A 22,846-nucleotide genomic window follows, 5' to 3' on the forward strand; every position below is an offset into this window, starting at 1 on the left:
GGCTGGTTTTGTGGTTACACGTCAAACTCCATTTCCAAGCCATTTTCCCAGAACAGTGATGCTGCTGGAGAAAATCATCTCTCTCTTCCCCTTATGCTGCCCTCTCTCTCACACAGACTCAGCAAAGGTTTTCAAGCTAAATGGAAGATGCTGGTTTGTTAAACCGCTTGTTTAAGGGAAAAAGGAGGACAAAGCTTTAACAATACAGTACAGGAAGACAAATACCCGTGCTAGTTTTATAATGACATTTTATTCAGAAAACAGTCTGTATAAAAATATTTACAAGTATTTTGAATTTCTAAGTTGCAATAAAATGCTATTCCTAAGTCCAGATCTAGATTTTCTTTCTTCCAGTGTGTTTTAATCTTCCTCTACTGCAGTGTTTGCACAGTGGGAGGTTTGTGTGTGCTGTTTCAGCATAAATTTGACTGTTATGCAGGGAGACAGGGCCTCCCTGCTCTTTCCCTACCCCTCCAGGAGACTCAGGATTGCTCAGGGAATCTTGCAGGTGGGTCAGCCAATGAGGTCAGGCCAAGTGGTCTCGGGCCTCTCCAGTGTGTCAAGCTTTTCTTCAAAAATGTAACATCTATTTTGAGTACAGCACCAAAGTCCTGGGCTTCCACTTTCTGTTCCTTCTTTCCTTCTGTTCCTTCTCTTCACTTTCTGTAGTGAGCCACAACACTGTTAAATGTATATGAGTCTTGCACAATACAGATGTAAATTTATATCAGGTTATGTAGAAGATGTACTCTGTTAAATTTGTATTTTTAGCATACATGGTGCTCCTTGTTCAATGTAAAGCAAGCAGTGCTTAATTCTAAACACAGTTCTGGTCAAAATCTTGTTTTGAGTTCTCTGCGTGAGGAAAAAAACCAACAAAATCTGGTGCATTTTGTCGTGATGAAAAAAACACAAAGCCTTGTGCATTTTCAAGGGGGACTGTAATGAGCCTGACTCGAAATGCTGCTAACAACGCTCGTGGCTGCTACAGGCAAAGCTTTTCTGCAGAGCCCTGTCACCCAGCCTTGGGGTCCTGTGGCACCTCTGTCCTGTGACTGCCTGGAAACAGCTTCCTGTTTCTTGTAACCCCGGTTTGTAAACAAGCGTGCCTACATGATGCTGCTCACCATTACCTATTTGAAACAAGCATTTACTTGTAGCCATCGCTGTGGTATAAATCTAAACCATATAAAAACATATCTGACCAGAATTAAGTCATCTGTCACTTTGAAAAGGGCCTTGAAATATTCTCTGGATTACAACATAGATACTATTTACAAAAATGTAATTACCTCTGTCACTTTTCTTTTGGTTTAAAGCCTAAATAGGTAATAAAAAAGAGATATTTAATGTTTCCAGGAATGACTCGTTTTAAATAACAGGCTCAAGGTTACAGAATGTGATACTGATGGTTAGTTGTGATGGAGCTTGCAGTAAATTATCAGGAGTGCTCTGAATAACCACAAAAGTTTTCAACAGTGACTACTTCTGTGATGAGTTAACAGGTGTTTGAATTAAGTGCTTTACAGGCACACACCATATCAAACCAACACTGGTTTTGCAGCAGTCTCCATGCGTGATTCCGCAGCCGGGGAGCGCTCGGCTGTGGGGATCCTTTGTGTGCAGAGCTGGGTGAAGGTCTGTGTGCGGGCGCACAGGCAGGCACACACCCACTGTGAGATGTGAAACTGTCTTCTAGTAAGCACTGCCTTCCCTTGGCAGAGAGGCAATTCCTGCCAACGGAGCAGTGCTGGCAGCACAGCTAGGAACTGAGGGTGGCGTTGCGCTCCTCCAGCTGCTTCCGTATTTGTGACTGGAACAGAAAGACAATCCATTACTGTTTGTCGGCACGCGTGCGGATGTGGGTGAGTATGACCAACGCGATTACTGATATTTCTTAGGAAGTAGCGCTTTCAAGCCTTTACATTTTCTTCTCATGACCCAACATGTGTGGTCTGTGCTGATGATCCATAATGTTTACCAACCACATAATGACATCCTTAAAGATGGAAGTAATTTTTTCTTCCTAATGAGCATGCATGTTAAAAGTTGCATCCTAAAAACGTGACAGTGGGTTTGCAAGCATATACATTGTGCCCCTGTACTTGGCGCTTCCCCCTGTACTCAGCACTGGTGAGGCCACACCTCAAGTGCTGTGTCCAGTTCTGGGCCCCTCTATTCAGGGAGATCATTGAGGTGCTGGAGTGAGTCCATCGGAGAAGGGCAACGGAGCTCGTGAAGGGTCTGGAGCACAAGTCTTATGAGGAGCTGCTGAGGGAGCTGGGCGTGTTCAGCCTGGAGAAGAAGAGGCTCAGGGGAGACCTTTACTGCTCTCTACAACTACCTGAAAGGAGGTTGTAGAAAGGTGGGGGTTGGCCTCTTCTCCCAGGCAACTAGTGACGGACAAGAAGAAATGGCCTCAAGCTGCACCAGAAGGGGTTTAGGTTGGACATTAGGAGGAATTTCTTCACAGAAAGGTTGATAAGATATTGGAATGGGCTGCCCAAGGAGGTGGCAGAGGCACCGTCCCTGGAGGTATTTAAGAAAAGACTGGATGTGGTACTCGATGCCATGGTCTAGTTGACAAGGTGGCCATTTGTCAAAGGTTGGACTCAGTGATCTCAGAGGTCTTTTCCAACCTAGTTGATTTTGTGATTATGTGAAAACTATGCATTCCAGTCTAGCTGGCCTGGAAGCCAGAATAAATATTCCCCTCTTGCAGAGGCCGAGAACTGTAATACTTGGGTGCTACAGTACTGGGGGGTTTATGATTGGCAGTTCCAAGGGTGCTGCTGCCTGAGCCATCCTGCCATGTAACTGCACATCCCTTACCAGTTTCCATCGCAGTATTTTAATCCACTCATCAGCTTCTATTCCAGTTTTTGCGCACAGGTAGTATGTCCTTAGTGGGAACACTAAACTGTAAGTAAACAGAAATTTCTTAGATTGCTAGAACAACTGGGAGTTTTTCCTAAAACTGAGCCCAGCTGGCCTGCACCAACAGTTGGTCAGACAGAGCTGGGCAGGAAGGCTGTGCTCCCACTTAGTCATCAGGAGGGAGGTTAACCAGGAATGGCTGACAGTCATTTACAGCTCAGGGAGATGCTGTACAAGGTCCACGGGGATAAAAGACCCTTGTCTGGGCACAGAAGTGATTACCATGTGACCTGTAGTAATGTCTGAACCCAAGATCCATGGGTCTAGGAGATGGTTATACAGGCTTACAGAATTAGAAAAAGAAATGCCCACTACACATAGGCCCACCTTTTGCCAGTAGTAATTTGGCAAACCATGCAGGACTGAGGTTGGCTGACAGAAAGAGACTCATGACTTAGAGGATCAGCAGGGTCACAACCAAGAAGGGACCTTTCAAAAGCACTCAGTGTTTACATTTCTAACTTCCCTTTCTATTTTGACCTTCCCAGCAAGATGAACAAAGTACTGCTGCTTACCAGAAACAATTGACTCTTTCCTGGGAATAGTCAAATTGCACAGCTGAGCATTCAGTTAAGTCAAGTGCCCGAATCGGTTCTGTGGCCTTGAAAATAAAATGTTTTTAAAATGGGAACACATGAAAACAGAAGATAAGGCTATCTCAGTTCATCTTCAGTGCATCTAGACCTTTACTAGATTTTTCCAGGCATAGATACGATAGTTTGTAACACCATAAATCCAAACTAGCAAATGTAACATCAGTATTATCATATGAATTGATCTAAATATAAAAAACTCAGGACAGTTCAGATCTGGACAAACAACTTAGAGGAGATCTCTAGTTCAGGAATAGTTGAGCTAGATGCACACTGCTGAAGATTTGGCTGATGCCTTATAATGTAACTGACACAGCAGCAAATCTGGTATCACTTCCAACTAAGGTTTACAGAGACAAAGGGATGGGTATAGGTCTCACCAGACCTAGCCAGCTGTTAGAGATTTAATTAATTCCTAATGCCTTAAAAGGATGTAGCTGGGTAAGGAAAAATGCAGAAACAGAGTTAAAGTAGTGTTTGCAACAGAAGTGATGAGTCTGGCTGCCTGAGTAGTGTGTGTGTGTGTATACACACACATATATATATACACACACACATACATATTAGTTTCTTTGGACAAGACCAGGAGTGTACAGATGCAGGGACACAGACTGTCTAACTGCAATCCATCTCCCTTAAGAGTTTCATTCTCCCTAGATGTGAGAGTTCTTCCTTGATTTGTTTCAGCCTCACAGTGTTAAGACCTCAGAAGAGGCAGCTTAAGCAGAAAACCATCTTGCTTTCTGCCTAAACACCCTTAGCTGTTCCCATGGTCCTTCATCAGGTGTATGGAGGTGTCCGTACCTTTCTCTTCTTTCCTTACATTTTTTGTTGGCTCAGTGGCTAGTAGTTATAAGCTTCACTAGAGGGAAGCTACTTGTGCTATGGTGTGCTACCAAATGTTATCCTAGGACTAACTGGAAGCTGCTCACCTGTAGGTATCTGCAACTCCACAGCAACAGCAGGAGTGCCAGGAGACACCAGACCTGCTGCCGGGAAGGAGGCCATATTCCTGACAAAGATACCTTCTTGCCTGCTAAGTCACTAATAGAGTGCTGCCTCTTGAAACGTTATCCTGTAAACTTAATTCAAGTTGGCTTGAACTGAAATGAAAACTGATGGAAAGCAAAGCAAAAACATAACTGTTTATAAATTGTAATGCTTGGTGAGAGAAGGCAGTTGTGTCTGCTGTTGCATAAGAATCTGTTAAGAGATTTGAAACAAGTCTTGGCAGAGGTGCAGAGGTAAACAGTTTGGCTGTGTTAATGAAGGAACCTGAACTGGAGGCATTGTAAGGGCAAAGAAACTCTAGAGGTGTTTCTTATCTTTACTCAGATTAAGATAGAAAGGGAGCAGCAACTGTAAGGACACAATGCTTTTCCCAGATGCTGCAGGTTAATCTTTGTCAGATGAAATTTTTTAATGAATGGTTTTCTATGTATACTTTTTCTATGTAAGACCACTTGAAATAATAGGATGAAATAAAAAAATGCAAAATATACTACTAGTATTTTTAGAACTATTTGGATAGCGTGCTATCTGTTAGGTTGCGTGTCTTAGCTACCAATAAAAGCTGTGTAGCGCTGGTAGCTTAAAATCCTCTTAAGAAAGCAACCCAACAATATGTTCAAGGCCAGGCTGGATGGGGCTCTGAGCAACTTAGTTTAGTGGAAGGTGTCCCTTCCTATGGTGAGGGGTTGGAAGGAGATGATCTTTGAGGTCCCTTCTGAGCCAAACCATTCCATGATTCTATGAAAAAAACCACTGTAAACAACAACCCTATCTAGTAGCTAAGACTGACAGAACACAATAAATGTTTTCCAGCTGTAAAACTTATTTTCTCTTGTTGAAGTCATCAGCAAAACTCTAACTTTACTTGAAAAATTTGACCCCTCCGACAGTATGAGAAGCTTTAGCTTGGGAAGCTGTGATACAGATGCGAGAAGCCAGAGATACAAGGAGGCTGCAGCTGTGTCTGTAGAGGTTTAAAGAGCAAAATTGGTGTTTGCTACTTACTGTTTGGTCTTTGAAATACTTAAGTTCATTCCTATGAAGTGTAAACCACCTTGTCTTCCAGTTCTGAAAGATCAAGAATGGATGGTAACTGTCTTGGGTGAATTTAGTCTAATGCTTCTTAGGAAAGAAAAACGTTTTAAAGCTGTTGACTTGCTCTGTTTTACAGTCATGCTCTGTTGTTGGTCAAAACACAAATTGTTCCTCTCTGCAGGGGAATGCAGGTAGAGCTATTTCAGCTCCATGTTGTCTGTAGGTTCTGTGGGTGATCAGAGTGGAAGCGTTTTCCTTACCTTAACTATTTTGCCTTGTTTTACCAAATATCCTTCTTTTGTACCAAGCTGTGAAGTAATAAGGAAAGGGATCAGGGTTAGAGATTGAGCTCTGCTTCTATTTCCCACATTCCCCTCTTTGCCTACGTCCAGAAGAAGGAAGAGCAGCCTGTTCTTAGGGAAACTCCCTGTAGCCACTTGCCTTGTCCTCACTCCAATGCTCCCCTCAGACAGCTGGATCCACCGCTAGGGTAAACATGGACCTGTCCTGGCTCTGAAGGCAACCTCCTAGACCATGCCTCCCTCAGTGACCCACTGGCCTGCATCTTCTGAACCAAGCACAGCAAAATAGTTGCAGTTATAGTTTATGTAGTAAAGTTAGATGTTTCTAACTCGGTACGTGTTGTAACCCAAAGCACATGGGGTTTAACTGACAGTGAAATTATCCACAGAAATTGCTCCTCAAATGCAAACAGGGGAAAGTGCTGTTTTACTGTGGCATTCTCTTCCCTCAAACAACCACAAGCTTGAGAGGAAAAACCTGTTATGTTCAATGTGCTTTTTGAAAAATTGATTTTTGAGCTGTTTCTCTGGAATCATGAGTGGCACTTGGACCTTATGGCTTCTCAGATCCTGAAACTCTGTGTAAGGACCTGCGAGACTGCAGGTCTCTGAAAATCAAATTCTTGCCAAGTTACTACTTGTTCTAGAAAAAATATTCTCTTTTTATTTGTGGTATGTGGAAGTCAAGCTTCTTTGGAGATTAAAGTGTAACTTGGCCGTGAAGGCTGGGTTGTGAGACATATCAGAAGTGGTTCTTTTATCAACTTTTTCTCAAAAAATATAGTATATAATTAAAATACCTTCCTCTCTCTTCTGAGCAAACTGTTCTCGAGAAACCACCTCTCTCACTTAGATATGAGTTACAGAGGATTTAGAACCTCTAATTACTGTCCAAGTGAGTCTCAGATTGGTTCACTCAGAACGGGTGGCCCAAATGGATATGATGATTTTCTCTGTGTATTTTTAATTCATGATAATGTTACTGCAAAGATGGCATTCTAAAAGGAAGATAACAGGACAATGACAATTTTTCACATATTCTTTGTTTGGATGGTCAGACTCAGGTCAGCTGCAGATAATGTTTTCCCAGTGACAATGAAGGTTTCAGTGACAACATTATAAAAGGGTTTCTTTGTCATGGGACCTTACTTAGCAAGTCTGTGTTTGTTTTGCCTTGGTTGGCAAAGACTTCCTGCATTTACAAACCCATAAAGGGATGAATTACTTGTCTTACTCCATAGCTCCCTCCAGCAATCATGCTACACTCAGGCCAGAAACACCCCTCCTACCAGAACACAACTTACTGAGGGAGCATTTGGAACAAGATCACTTTCTGTCCTTCCCGTCTGCATTGCAGTGTGAACTCGGACAGATTCATAAATGGAAGGTTCTTCCACTTGCCGTGGGTAGGGATGCTTTAATACAATTAAGGTTCCTGGAGAGAAAAAGAGCAGGAGTAATTCCTCTGGTGGGACCATTCGAAAAAATAATTGTCAGTAGCTACCTGTTTGTGGAATGATTAACCTTATCTTTTCCTAAAATTATAAATGCAACTGTGAAAACTGTAAATATATGGTCCCTTTTCAAAACTTTTGAACTTATTAATGCTTATTAATTGACCCATTAAATTCCCTTCCTGGCTGGCTAGGTAGGAAGGATGCTAAACAGGATAGGAGGCCATAACAGTCATTGGTTTTGCCAAACAACCCACTACTTGCTGGTTAAACCACTTAATCTGTCAGAGCTTCGAATACAGACTTCCTACCAAGAAGCCCATGTTACCATCACCTTTAACTGTTTCTACTATAACTCTTTCCAGTTAAATGTTTTGATTATGGCCATTCTTTGTTCTCCAAATAAGGTCACACTTATTGCACTTTCCCTGAAAAAAAAAAATGCATTCTCAATAGTGAATTTAATACACTATTCAAAATAGTGAAGAACTTGCTTAAAATAGTAATTGCTATGCGATCTCACTTCATTCTTTAAAAATAATGTCACAGCATACCAAGTGCTGCTCCATTTGCATTTTATGCTGATATTGCAGGTCTTAAAGAGGAAAGATGCTAGAATTGGTAAGAACTTGGACTTGAAACCTACAAGTGAGTGAGTAATTTAGTAATTTTGTAATGGGAAAGGCTAAAAAGTGAAGTGGAAAACTTATATGTGAAGTAACCAACTGAAATCTATTCAGAGGCACAGGGGGTGTATGCAAATGTGATATATGCAACTTGCCATAAGTGAAAAGTCAAAATTAGTTTATGTCTCTCTGGTCTTGCAGAAAAATAATGCTTTATCATTTAAAATGAAATTGAGAACACACCCATCACCATTCTACAGAAACTACTCTTAAGCTGTTGCACAGAATCAGAGTACCATCATCTGTACACCATGGATAAAGAGCCCCACTGCAGAACTGGAAGGTCTAATTTAACATTTTATACAGTTGGGTTTTTTTTAGTAAGTTCTCTGTGGCTTTTTTTTTCTCCACAAAAGAAACTTGTACAGAATCATCAAGTGACTAGGTACAAGAACTAGTAAAATCTGCACTGGAGCAAGATTCCTCTTTCGTGTTTGTGTATGGTGTCTATTTCTACAGAAGAATGAAATTAGTCCCATTGTTAGAAACGCTAGCTTTAAATGACTGGCTTTTTGGTCTGGCTAATTACTGGCTACATTTTTACATGTTTTCAAAATCATTTAGTTAAAAACTGGTAAACAAAGCAAACAGGTAAGAATAACATGTTGACCTTGTTACTTTGAAAGAAGATCCATCTTGCCTGCTCAATAAACCATCTCAAAAAACACAGTAGCCCCACATTCCTTACAGTTATCTGTAGTTTAAAACAAAGTCTACACATTGCACTTCAGAGAAGTAGATGATGGCAAATTAAGCTGTAATGTGGACAAGGTTGGTTGGGCTTGAAGCACAAACCTGCAGCTGTCCCAGTACAAAAGAACCACAGCACTCCACAGACCAGTTTGCATGGATGTAGGCCTCTGTGTTTAAGTATTGATCAAAGAGAGTCTGGTGAGCCTCTTCAGACACAAAACTAGCTCCTGTGAGACAAACTTAAGTGGAAGACAGTGGAAACCACCACACATCCTATTTCATGTGTCTCTGTCTTATAAAATCCTGTTCAAAAGCAAGGAGAAGATGAAAAATGCTGTCTTCCTTTACTCTTTCATTCCTGATCTCAAAGTGTTTCTATAGAAAATTGTTTGCAAGTATAACAGGGAATAAGAAAAACTGGTCCAACTACTTTCTACTAATGTCTGAGCTAAAGGTCACTTGCTGCTTTTCACTGAAAGAAAGTGTTCCCTACAAAATCAGACTCGCTTCCTGGCCCTTCTGCCAATCTGCTGTGTGATCCTGTGTGGGGACAGACATTCTGCCACACTGAGGCATGGCTTAAGAGTTGACACCAATGAGCCCCTACCCCATTTTTGACAGAAATTGGTTACCATCCAGGAGAACTTTGACACCCGTATCTGAAGGAACATTGCCTGAGTACTAACACTCTCTTCTTCTCTACTGTTATCCATGGTAAGGTAAGGTGGAATGTTTCTTAATGTGATGTTCAAGTTTATCTATTTTTTTTTTATTGTGTAGCACATCCAACATGGAGGTTTCACAGAGCCAGCAGAATCTGACTAGGAAGCCTTGAAGTGACAAGTGAGCCCATCATTCAGCAGTGTTGATCCCATCCACAGAGATCACATATCACCAATGCCTTGCTTACTAATGTGTGTAACATGTGCAGTGAAGGAATGAAGAATGGGTCAATACAAGTTTTGTATGTCATCTGAAATCTTTACAGAGTTAGGCCTGTTGATGCACATCTGATTGCACAGGAAAAATAGCTACACAAGTAGGAACTCTTGTGTTCAAACCACTCTTCAAAGCAATTTAAAAAGAGAATGCTTTGAAAGATACTAGTGCCCTATTGAGTGTACAACTGCATTTTTCTTGGGGGGAAGAAATTTGCAAAGCAAACCTTGAATTTAATGTTTGCGTTAAAAGAGCACTGGTGACATATTATAGTTAATGGCATGTGCCAACTACCATTTAACTGATCTCTTGCATATATAACTAGTACTACTCTGAGTTATTTGCATACACTTTCTACAGAGGATACTGGAGTTTTTGGTACTATCTTGCACTGACACATCTTCATCTCTTACATTTAAAGAAAAACCTAAACTTGCATTATTATGATATTACAAGTCTGTTTCTCCAGGGGTTCTAGTCAGGTCATGTTCAACTCACTTGTAGGAATCAAGTTTAATCTTTTGAGCTTTAATTCAGGCAGCACATTGTCTGTTAAAGAAGCCTGTGCTTTTTCTCTCTTAAAAGCAAGACAAATCACTGTGATGGCAGATGGCATCAGCAGGCTGATGCACTGTAGACAGAACAGGAGAGCTGGTTCAGACCACATTCTCTACAGGAAAGAGGAACATAACACTGCAGACTCTTTCCTTAGATGAAGAACAGTGAAGATAAACAATTTCAAGTCCCTTTTCCATTTATTCTTATAGGGGAATTTCAACTTCATAGATTAATAGTTATTTGCTCACTAAATGCCCTTTTTGAGAATGTTCCATTCCTTCCACTACAGGCATTGAAACATTCATCCTCTGAGAAATCAAAAGGAGCTCATGTCCATGGTTAGCAAAACCCAGTAAACTTACATGTGGTTTATCTTCAGAGTACTTGAAAGATTTTTTTGAAGTGGAACTTTTTAGATACATGAGGGTAATACAAATGTTAATGTATGAAGAGGAACACTTCAGCAGTAGATCTACTTGCTAACACATTGGAAGCTCCTTTTACTTAAATCTGTTTGAAGCATGACTACAAATGTATTCATACAAACATATGGCTCTCCTTACCTGTTTCACTTCCAATTAAAGGCTGATTGGCAAAATGCATGACCAATTCCTTCAAGCTAGAAAATTCATTAAACCCAAATTTGAAAGAAGTTCCTGTATATTCAACATGGAAGTGTTTCACAGAATCTTTTCCCCTAAAATAAAAAACGAAAATTTGTCAAGGTATAAATGCCAGAGGCTTTTGGGATACACAATCCTTAAATAGCAGCTTTCACTACAGGAAATCTGGCCCAGAGCACAGGCTGACATTCACTGTCCTAGCAGTAATACCACTGCCATTACTGTCCCCACTAATATTCAACACATCCAAGAATCGGATTTGAATTGCTGCTTTACAGATATGAGATGATGAAAGCCTAGAAAGGCCAAGTGACTTAACCCTTAATTTAACTCTTGCATCAGTAAAAATACTCATAAAAGAGATTTCAAGCCTTCTGCCTAAAAACGATGCTATCCCTTCACTTATTGGCTTTAGTCTTGATATTACTTGGGATGTGTCTTACTTTTCAGGAAGCATCATAATCTCATTTAAAATGTCTTCTATTTGTCTTTCAAAAATAAGCTCTCTTCTTTTTGCACCCAAACAGGGGTTTAATAACCTACTTTTAAATACCTAAGGCTTTACAATTTGTCTGCTTTGTCTCTATTTGGATGAATGGTTCCTCTGTGATGAGCACTATCAAACATGAACCAGGGTCCTTTGGCCATAGGGGAAGTAACAGCATTTGTTTGTGAAACCTGATGGTATTAGAGAAGTGTGCAAGGCCTCACTTCCTGGATGGGCAATTATTTTGACTCAAAAGAAAGTGAAGCACTCAATGAAAGTATTTATCCAGTGAAAAAGTTACTTTTGTTAATGTTACTAGCACTCAAAATAGTTCAGAGTAAACTTTGTTTGAGCAAAAACTTATATAGGAAATATATTGAAAATAGAGTGAAGAAAGGGATTTATAGCATCTTTTCCATTGTTTACTGACCCTTCCACTGAAGATTATGATTTCAATCAGTAGGTACTTAAATATTCATCTCTGAACAGTATTTGTGATATTGTAGAACGTGCCTCTATTGGCCTCCAACATTTTTGCGCTACAGTCAGCTGGGGCACAATGCCTGCAACAAGCCAAGTGCAAATGTTCCTCACCAGCGCAGAGCTGCTGTAACTCTGCTGCAATGACAGGATTTTCCGTCTTTTCCTCTAATTTCATAAGAAATATAATGTTGCAATGAGAGCAACTTCTACTCTGTTTCCTACTTCCTTTTCAAATTGGCTAATTTCAGTGGGGGAGCAGACTTCGGGCAATAAGTGATCTCCCTTCCTACAGCTGTCAATAAAACCCTCAAGGGATGTCTAAGCAGTTTTTCCTTTAAGAAAATCCAAAACTATAATAATGACTGAAGTTCCTCGTGAGGCAGAGGCAAAAAGTAAAGTAAAAGCTACAGAAGACATTTTAGGAGAGAAAGAAAATGACAGCCAGAATTGCTAAATTTATCCTTTCCACAAAAATGTATCAGAACAAAACTGAATTACTTATTCTAAAATTAAGTTTTAATATTAGTCAAAAAATTGAAAGGAAAATGTAAAATTAAACAAACATAGAAAATAAACATTTTAAAATCAAAATCAGTATTAAGGGAACAGTACCACCAAAAAGTGATGTAACACAATAAAAGATCAAACTCCAGATTAGGCTATTCAGTTCACATGGTAATGCAACAAGTAATTCTTGAAACTACATGAAGAGCTGAACAAGAGATTGGAATAGGCCTGAAGTAGACTTTTCTAGGTCTTACAAGGCTAGAATTTGTTACAGCAGCAAATTTATTTTCATCAACTAACACTTTTGTTTCCTGTTAAAAGAGCAATTACTTAAATTTCCTTTTATTACAATAAGTTGATTCCTGAGTGCCCTTTAAAACTAGCTTAAATGTATATTTTTAATTGTCTGAGGTAGATTATCTCAAATAATGCTTAGTTACATTTTAAAGTCAAAAAATATTAACAGGAGAAACAACGATTCATTTAAAATTACCTTTTTTTAAGGAAAGCTATTATTTACAAATGCCACTTTTTTTTTTCCTAACACTTGCACTCAATTCAGTCATTGCTACTCTGAATACTCATTTTGTAACATCACCTTCAGATCTGTCAGGCGCCCCCAAAGCTCCTTGTATAAATAGCTGTCTATAGTGGCAATAATTTTAACAGTATATATGTATAGGCACACTTGCTCCTGACCTTCTGTCAGAAAAGGGTGAAACAGCTCATAGTTGCCTTTTCTGGGGAACAGGGTATGTGCAAATTGCACTTCCAAATTGTAACAGCTTGTGGTACTGCATATGCAGAAAGCCACAATCTCAAGGGCATATGCTGTGTTCCTGTCCGAGTTGTAAATAATCAGCATCATTACAATGTTCAAAGTGACTTTAACTCAAAAAGTTACTGCAATTCAGTCTGAGGCAGAAAGCTTGAATGCAGTAGCTTAAAATTTCACTCTAAGGCTGCTTATACAGTTGCCAAAGGCTAAGAATGTATTTAGGGTTGGTTACCTCCTCTCAGCTGACATGCAGGGACCACCTTGTGTGTCTAATGCACATGTCCTTTATGTTGTCTTGCTAAAATACTGTGGCTTCTCTCCTTGGGAGAGTCTTTAAATGTGATTCATAGTGAAGTACCCAGGCCAGGCTACCTGTGCTCTGTATTGGTTGTGTCCTAAACTCACGTAAATTGCTGTAGTTGACTTTAAGGGCCTGACATCTGTCACCTGCAAAATACTGTCTAAATCAGTCATGCATAACTGGCTGAGACTGAACCCTAGTCCACAACAGAGGAGTAAAACCATCAAGTCAAACACTGGAACATCCTTCAGAGATGGTGGTTCCTATTCAGCAATTCAGAAACTAGTGAAGCTAGCACCTATTAAATGGTATGTTTGCCACTATCCTCATCATAAAACTTCTCTACTCCCATCAGCTGTTTCTTAAGCTCTTGTAACTGCCATACAGATTTTTATCATGTAGACTGAAAATCTACAGCCAATCCATAGAATGATGTTTTCTACCAATAAAATTAATTTATAATTTGGAAAAATGAGAGCAACTGTCAAATCCAATCAATTTTTTTTCCTCTAACAAAATGTCATTCAATGAGATTACACCATTAGGAATATACTTCAAAACAGTCCAAACCCTAGGAAAAAGTCAGTAGGTCATCTCAACGCATGAGACATGCAAACAAACATGTGAGTAAGTGCAGCATTATATTAATTCACTCTGTCCATACCCTACCTTACAGAGAGGGAGTACAAATCTTCCCTTTCATTACTCTTCCTCAAAAGATAGCTGCCATCCTGCCCATTGGAAAGCAGCAGCGCTTCTGCTGCGTGTCGGGTGAGATTATCATGGTACCACCTGGGAAGACACAAAGGGTTAAAGCATCGTTCTCTCAGCTCTCAACTGACAGCTGCTGCTGCTTTTTGGAGCAGGGCTACAGAAAGAGGAAGGACTGCAACAACACTGCTACAATTTTGAATTACCATCCTACTCACAGGTTACACAGATCCATGCCCCTTTCAGCAGCCACCTTTTGACATGCTCAGAAAACTATTTTTTGTTAATGCAAAGTTGTGTACAAACAGCTGACAGTCTGAACCTAAAGAACCCTGCAAATTCTACTTGTCTGAGCAACAAGTTACCCAGGTCTGTGCTGATAAGGTGAAAGCAATTTTGGGGGGTATACAGAATCCTCTGTCTATTTTCAGAATCTGTACTTCCTGACATATGTATGCGCTTTGGTACACTTCCTCTTCTGGGGCAAACAGGCAGCACTTAAACTCCTCACAAACTCTGTATTTCCCACAACAAATCTACAGTACTAAGATCTGCAATTAAACATGCTTGCCTAAGCTTAGAATTACAGGGATCAAAATTAACTGACGAAATTTCAGTGAAAATTAAGAAATCTCATCGTTGTTGCCACTTGGCCACACGAGGTCTGAGAAATGGAGGAAAACATCTAAACACCTGCTTCAATTTAACTTCAGTGAAAATTAACTTCATTTTTCTATGTGAAAAATTTTGCAAGGAATTCAGAGGGGAAAAAAAAGTCCTACAAAGAAGTCCAGGAAATGTAGGTTATGGCTTTCTCTCCATTCATTTCCATTCCATTTCATTTTAACGTTCCACGGTAGAAACACCCAATTTCTTTCAACAGTCAAGGATCTCCTTAGAAATGAACCTGAGACTGAACACAAAAAAGTGCTGCAGCTATAAAATGTTGGAGTTCCAATCCTGTAAGACGTGTGTGCAGATATTAACCACAGCTATATACACCCACTAGAGCCTCTGGTGCAGAAGGAGGGAGGGATACTACATCCAAGGCACAGTTCTGCAGGGAACAAGCTTCCTGTGTCTGTGAGCGAAGTGGTGACAGGTCTCCTTTCCCTTCCTTTAAACTGTGTGTGCCTGTAGCACTGGGCTCAAAGTCTATCACTGTTTCAGACAGAGAAATACAGTTTCACTGAAAGCAGAAGTGTCATCATAGCACTTTCCAGAATTTGTATCATGGCAGTCTTTAAACTGAACCCAGGTGCAAATGTATACTCTTTCTCCTTAGCTGTTCACCGCAAGTTGCCACTAAACTTGTCATCTCACACAAAGCTTTCACTCTGAATTTGGACAGCTGCCTAGTTGAAAATCCAGCTGGCTGATAAATTGCTTTATAAGAGACTCCAGACTGTTAACCCAGCGGAAGACAAGATCCATGTGAAACTCAATACCGACAGGGTATTGCTGCTTTGGCTCTAGTTTGTGGTCCGTGAGCCATCTACACAGTGGAATAATATAATGAATATTTAAAGATCAAAGTGTCATCTTCTGAAACACCTGTCAGCCAAAATCCACTTTGGGATTAACTGCCCAAGTAACAGTCAGCGGTCAGATCTGTCCTGATGTGAAGAGGATCATATCAGCATGCACATTTGGCTGGACCTGCAGCTGGGAAGGTAACACTGCTTTTTGGGTGGGATTTCATAACACCACTTCTCTTACTTCTGTGCAAAAGAAGCATACGTTGACAAAATCTGTAACCGGTCATTGGCACGAAGGAGGTGAATTTAGTTTGACATTTCTCATAAGTGTGCTGTTACCTTATTTCCAGAAATGCCTTTTTCTAAGATTTTAATTAGGGTTTAAAAAGTGCTGTGTTTAAATCCATGCTCTCTTTAAACATAAAAGGCCAGTGACTAACAAAATTTTACCACTATGCAAAAAAAAATAAATAAACTAACCAAAAGCCAACAACGAAACCCCACCCACTTAAATGAGAATATAATTTTGTTTGAAAGTGCAGTTTTGTTGATATGGTTGCATCAGTCATCTTGCCTAAATATGCTGTCTCAGACAAAAATCCCTCAAATGTTACCGTGTTCCTCTTGCTCCTCTTAAAAAGTAGAAGTGGATGTGAGGCAGTACTGCAGATCTTAGTGTCAAAGGGACTGTTATACGTATTTTGGGTTTTTTTTTTCTTCCTGTCACACATGGTTCAATTGGGTTACTTGGATATTCCACTGTGAAAATGGTCACACAAAACTTGTTGCAATTGCATAAGCATAGGTAATATTTTAAAATGCTGTGGAAAATTTAGAATTTGCACCACAGACAACTAGGAAGGTAAACAAATACACACCTGTACAAATAGTCTGCTCTCCCAATCAAGCCTGCCTGATGATACAAATAGAAATAAACGGGACTAAAAATAAATCCAAACAGTGCTGTTGTGAAACACTACTAGGTATACTTGAGGTAAATTTAAGTATTTGTCAGAGGGGAATCCTTCTTTTTATCTGTTTCAGAAAAAATCACTTAAACAGTTCTTTGAAATTTGCAGGCAAATCAAGATGGGAGACATGGATCATTTGGCAAAACACTGTAAGAGGCAGTCACCTTTAGCTTAAATTTTGGTTGTTTTCTGAGTGGTACCTGGGACAGGAAACTGTTGGATAGAAAACACAATACTAAATCTACCTTCTTGCCTTCTTAAAATGAGACATTAAGGAAATTAAAACACTTTACAAACACCCATCTGTTTGAAGCCCCTAGAAAGTCCTTCAAAAAGCTTGGCTTCAGTCTTTGATTTTGAACCATGGTGCGCATCCCGCATACTCGGCTGTTTCTGAAGCTCCTTCCAAAAATCTTTTTTAGAAATTCCTGTATTCACTACAAAAAAATTTCAGAAATAAGCTCTATACTTGGACACTTAGACTGAAAATCATCAGTAGTGTAACAACTGTGTGGGGTTCCTGATTCAGATTTCTCAGAAGAAACACAAGAAGAAAGATAGATGAAAGTCCTTTCCTGCTCTAAAGCCACTTCTGCTGGCTACCCTTGGCCTTGCACACCGTCCTGTCTGATATATAGAGGTTTTTCTTTTCTAATAATTTCATTTCTCCTATTGAAAAAATCCACATCCTCACCTTTTTGGGGTTACTTCTCCATGATTTGACTAGCAGTCTCAGAGTTTATAACTGCTGTCATTTATCCATTCTGGTTGCTTTAACTTTGTCCCAAATGACGTTAAATTTCTTAAACCCATACACGTAAGCATGTTTGTGTTATCAGTGCATGTTGTTGAATGACCACACTATTCTTCCTGCTCTTTGAAACAGAAGAGTCTGCTAGGCCAATGAAAGCACATCTTAGGATGGGCATGCACACCTAGTGAGATTACCTTTGTTAATCTTTGGGAAAAAAAACATTTTCAAAAATTAGACTATTCTTTAGTTCTGAGTGCATTGGTGACAGCATAGAAAGGACCTTACCAAGATGGCTGATAAGAGAAGGAGAAAGAAATGAGACACTCAGTGCTCCAGAGAGCCAAAACTCATCAGAGCACACAGCCTTGCCCTGAAGATCTGCCATCCAGTCAGCAGTGGGGTTCCCCTGTGGAGTGAGCTGGTGGCTGCTGCAGCGCAAGCCATGCCTATGCTGGCAGCCATATGGCTGCAGCTATGCTGGTCCTCACAACTCCAGAATAGGATGCATTCATGTTTAAAATCTCTTCTTGCATTAAGATCTCTGTGTAGTTTAATGCAGTGACTAGAGCTACCTACACTGAGGTGATGATCACAAATATGTTACAGCAATGTTTGAGGTGGGAAACTCCCTCTTTAGGTTAGAACATCATCTTCAAAATGTTCATTTGTTCTTTAACAACTCAAGTTGCTTCAATGAAAAATGTTAATGAAACTTTATTCCTATGTCCCCACAGATCAGAGAGCCCTCTAGGTATGGCATCTGTTGTTTCTGGCAATGCTGTTTTTGAAGAAACCATATGGATATCTTGCAAAACATTACTGCCTGTGTAAATACGGGCTAGTGAATAAACTTGTAGCTGGCATTAGGTGGATTAACTTTTTAACAGTAACATAATACACAAGGAGCACAAACACTCATTCATGCAAGAATGAATGTTGAGTGACCTGGGTAACTCTCTTCTCAGCCATTTCTATGTGCAAACTGAGTAACACCCAGTACAAACACTCGCTTTTCTTCCTCATAAAAATGAAAGACAGTAGCACCAAAAGAAAGAACAGCTAGAAGTTCTGACTGCCATTTGGTTTTAGTGCCTGGAGTGATAACTCTGAGGTATGCCCAGCTATCAGATAAATGCAGTAGGCAGAGGTCACAGTTTTTGTGTCCTTATCAAATTATGTTCTCAGATGGTTATAGCCTGGATAGAGTTAGAAAGTGTGTGCATGTTAGGCTTGCTGTCATAAAAACTCAGGGAATTCAAAGTTCCTTCTCTGAAGCAAGAAGGAGATTCTGGGTATTCAGCTGGGTGAATTCTCTGCTCCCTTCCCAGAAGCTCCCTCCCCTACTGCAGGTGATGTTCCTCAGTGGGTGACCATCCCTGTGGAAAGCACCTTGCAGGACTCAAGCAGTAGCACTGCAAATCTAATTCATCTTTCAGACACTTCTGAAGGGTAACAAGAATCCCTATTAGTGGGAAGATGGTCCAGATGTGCTTGCAGTAGGACTTCAGTATTATTCATAGCAGCTATTTACCCTGAGTTGGTTGGTTGAGGTTTTTGTTGTTTGTTCGGGGTGGGGGTTTTTTTGCGGTGGTAGATGATGACAAGTTTTGCATCTTATTTTTGTATTAAAAAATATCTCCTTCAGCAAGGAGTTGAATTTGCTTACACTTTGAAACTATACACTAGATTCAAAATGTATTCCCATTCTTAGGTTAAAGGAGTGGTACATAGTACTGCTTGATGGAGTGCACAGGAAAGCACTGACTTATCTCCTCTGACTGGATTCAATGCTCTTCACATGCCTGTAGTCCAAAAATGACTACAAAACTGACTCACTAGTTCTCTATTTTTGGCATTCTGGATTTCAGCAACTTCCAGATCTTATCTGTCAAGTTGTTTTGGTTTTTTTTAAAACTTATTTTCCTAATATCAAACCCTTAGAAGCATTGCCTGCCATCTGAAAGTTGCAAAAGGGTACCTCATGTCACTAAAAGTAAAGTTTTGGCAAGGTTTTTAATGGCACATGAGTTGACAGAGCTCTAGAGAATCTACAAAGGGGCAATAATGCTAAGACAGAAGTTATAGGTGGTAGGCAACCAAAACTGGTATTTATTAGACATCCTTTCAATGTGTCACACCAAAACACTTAATCACACACCTATGTAAGGCACTTTGTTCGAATACAAGGATGCCATTACATGGGAAAAATAATTTTAAAATAGAAATAAAAGGAAATAACATCAGTGTATCCAGCCTTAAAGCTCCTGCCTTCTAACTGTAGACTTTCACTAGTTCAGCTTCTGTTTTTCACTTCCATTTTCTCTCCCCCTTCTTTCAACTGCCTTCATTCTGATTTTCACCTGGTCCTTCAGCCCACTTTCTAGCTGTTTTAATTTTTTCTTTGTTAAAATTAGAAATATAGATGAAGAAAAAAATTCTTATAACCATATACCCTGTTCCAGTCATACACGCTCCTCAATTCCCCAATTTTATTATCACCTGATCTAGGCCTATGGCCCAATTTCTCTTCTGTTATGAAAACTAAGCATGAAGTGTTTTGTTCAGACTTACAAATACCATCTGTCATGGGACTGTCAAACCTGGAGAAGCATAAAAGCTGTGCTGCAAGGGTGACAAAGAAAGCTCAGACTACAAAAGGAAAAAGGCTACAAAAACTTGTTTCCTCTTGTCCTGTTCCTTTCACCTCCACAGGCAAACAGTGTCGCCCAAACTATGCAGTACTGGGACAGAAACTGCACTACCAGATCAGCCTGGAATTACTTGGATGACAAGATATTCCACATTCTCATCTCTTGCGCAAATAATGTGAACTGCAATGTGGAATTCCCCAGACTCACGTAGGACGTGATCAGTTACAGGAGCTTCACACTGCAGTATACGGGCTGTGCTTTCAGCTGTAACAGCAATAACTGCAAGTGAAAAAAGGGTTGACTCCAGGAATAACCAGAGACCTTCAAAGAAGAATCCCAATGTCAGTTTCCCTTTCCTTTAAGCCACGATGTTTATGTCTCTTTTGACAAACTTCAGTGTTCCCTTTTAAACATTTTAGTATATTTAGGGACAAAGTTAATGAATGAGACAACAAGTTTTTAATAATGTTTTTGATTTTGATCTCCCTTTTCATTAGCCATTAGGTCTATATGCACATCCTCACAATGATCCCGACTGTAAACTGAATTTTCACTACATTGCTGACAACTTTCCATTTTGATGAGCAGCTAAACTATGAGCATATTCCAGTGCTCAGCCTCCTTTCTTGTAAAAGGAAAGGAAAAGTCCTTCTCATTTCACACTTCTTCAAACCTTATCCAACTTCTTTGATTTTTGCACCATAAAGCAGAAGCTCTAAAATAACCTCCTTCAAATTCCCCCCCAAAGGCACCTGAATTTCAAAGCTGCTCCTCATTTGAATGACTGCTGTCTCTGCTGGTCTTGACTATGGCAATGACACAGGTTCCTCACCAGAACTGGGTCTCAGTTGTGCTAGATACTATGTTGGGTGCCAGGGAAACTCAGCATTGTGATAGTATCAGGAACTAAGTTTAGGTCGGAAAACCCTTGTGATGACTGAAAACTTAATTTTATGGTCTGGAAAGTGACACACCCACTTCTCACAGCTGTAAAAGTATTTGCATTAAGAGACCTTTTAGACTACGCCACAAGAATGCTTGCTGAGTGAAGACTTCTTTTTCCTCTTCATAAAAAGACAAAAAAAAAAGTGACCTTAGTACTAGCTGAAAAGAAAAGGCCTTGTTTAATAACTTGAAGGGATTCTTTGCCTGGCATTGCACCTTTAGTGCATTTAACTCAACAGGCTCCCCTGTTTAGGGGAGGTGTTTAGTATTCTGTGATAAGGTGAAAAGTTTAAGTTTTCCATTGAAGTGGAAATAAAATAAAGAAACTACAGCTTTAAAAATGCATATTTGTATCACTCTCATTTGTACCCTCTCCTTCTTACGGACACCACATCAGGTACCACATCAAGCTGCAGTACTACAAGATCATCTATGAGGATGAACTCCTCACCAGCGAGTGAGGCTGTTACTAGGCAGGTGTTACTGGCACATATCAGCTCAAACCATACAGTGTAAATGAACAAAAGTCTGGTAATTGGGAATAATGCTACCCACAACAGCTGCAACTATTTTTTTTCTTTCTTCCCTGAAGATATTATTTTAGGATGAGCATAACCTTACAGATGCAAAGAAAATTATATAACGGCCATGCCGGGTACCACTTGAAAGTGACTTAACATCATACCTGTTAGATGCTTACATTAACAGGCATTTCTTTTAAAGGTTCTTCTAAATATGAGAAAATATCAGCAGCGTTTAGATAGTAATTCCAAGTAATTTTGTTGCAAAATGGGTGTGTCGCATCAGACAGGGAAGGTCTGTTGCATCCTTCAGCCTTCTTTTTTTGCTCCTGGGATTTTTGCTTTTCAATGAGTGTGATGTCCTTGTAATGGCTGCGAATTACAGCACCTTTGGGAAGCCTGCTGCCTCCCAGGGCCCAGCGAGGAGCAGCCGGCATGGTGGCTGGGATAGCAGCCCTCTGCTCCAGGGCCCAAACCAAACTACAGGGAGGCAGCCAAAGGGAGGGCACAAGGAGGACAGCAGCTCTGATTCCAAGCTCTGGGTTTGGCGCTCCCTTGAAATGAGGGAAAGTAGCACGGCAAAACCTGGGCTCTTCCCAACAGAGGAGGTTTCAACATCACAGAGATTCTCTGAGGGAAACTACCGCAAACTCTCCACTACATTCAAAACTCCTGCCGGCGCTCTAGTTTTTCCTGACTATTACTTGTTCCTCCCACTCACCTGTGGCCTTCCAACCTTTCACACCTGCCGCAGGGACCAGGCACTAGGCTTCTCCGAGGGACCGCACACCACGCCCGGAGCCCTCTGGCGGGCTCGTTGAGACAGACCCCATGTTGTCTTATCACTCACTTCGTTACCAAAACCCAGCAGCAAGAACCAGCAGCTCCCACCCTGTCAGCTCCCATCGGATGGCGCGGCACCACCAAAACCCAGCAGCGAAGAACCAGCAGCTCCCACTCCCTCAGCTCCCGTCGGGTCCCCCGACACCACCCCAGGACGGTCATTTAGGGCGTCCTTCGTGCGGGGACCCCCCACGAGCGCCGCTTACCCGAGCGCCGCCAGCTCCCGGTCCAGCGGCGCGGCGGGGCGCGGCTCCCGGCGCTGGGTCATCGTCCCACGGACGCTTCTCCGCCGCCTCCGCCCCGCCGGGGAACGACTCCTGCCCGCGACCGCCCCCGCGGGACGCCGAGGAAGTGCGAGGTGCCACCTCCCCGGGCGGGTCCCGTCCCGTCCCGCCCCGCCGCCGCGTGAAGCCCCGTCCCCAAGGAAACGATCCCCTCCCGAGGCTTTGCGGACCCCTCCGGCCTCATCCGCGGTGCCTGGTGTGCGCCATGGCCCTCCCATCCTCCTAAGGCTTTGTTTTATCCCTACAATAACTCGTATTCGCAATTGCTTTAATCTGTACATCCCTGAAGCGCATATTCCAA

The 22,846-nt window shown here is 41.0% G+C and overlaps 1 protein-coding gene across 1 annotated transcript; it reads right to left on the reverse strand.

Moving 5' to 3' along the window:
• Nucleotides 1-669: 669 nt before the first annotated feature.
• On the reverse strand, nucleotides 670-22,553 carry DAPP1 (dual adaptor of phosphotyrosine and 3-phosphoinositides 1). Its single transcript, XM_032685051.1, has 9 exons — nucleotides 22,468-22,553; nucleotides 14,057-14,179; nucleotides 10,772-10,905; nucleotides 7,183-7,313; nucleotides 5,837-5,884; nucleotides 5,547-5,609; nucleotides 3,453-3,538; nucleotides 2,833-2,920; nucleotides 670-1,813 (listed from the first exon to the last, which is right to left on the reverse strand). The coding sequence occupies exons 1-9, from the start codon at nucleotides 22,527-22,529 to the stop codon at nucleotides 1,763-1,765; spliced, it is 786 nt and encodes a 261-aa protein (XP_032540942.1). The 5' UTR covers nucleotides 22,530-22,553; the 3' UTR covers nucleotides 670-1,762.
• Nucleotides 22,554-22,846: the final 293 nt, after the last annotated feature.

The sequence above is a fragment of the Chiroxiphia lanceolata genome, chromosome 4, assembly GCF_009829145.1.
Source record: "Chiroxiphia lanceolata isolate bChiLan1 chromosome 4, bChiLan1.pri, whole genome shotgun sequence".
Taxonomy (NCBI): Eukaryota; Metazoa; Chordata; class Aves; order Passeriformes; family Pipridae; genus Chiroxiphia; species Chiroxiphia lanceolata.

Excerpts from the sequence above, each read along its gene's own strand:
- DAPP1 (XM_032685051.1), bottom strand. The coding sequence starts at position 22,529 with ATGACCCAGCGCCGGGAGCCGCGCCCCGCCGCGCCGCTGGACCGGGAG. Across the intron at positions 14,180-22,467 it reads CGGGAGCTGGCGGCGCTCGG|GTGGTACCATGATAATCTCA; the intron begins GTAAGCGGCGCT and ends GTGTCTTCCCAG. Across the intron at positions 2,921-3,452 it reads GAAAGAGTCAATTGTTTCTG|TTTAGTGTTCCCACTAAGGA; the intron begins GTAAGCAGCAGT and ends GTTTACTTACAG.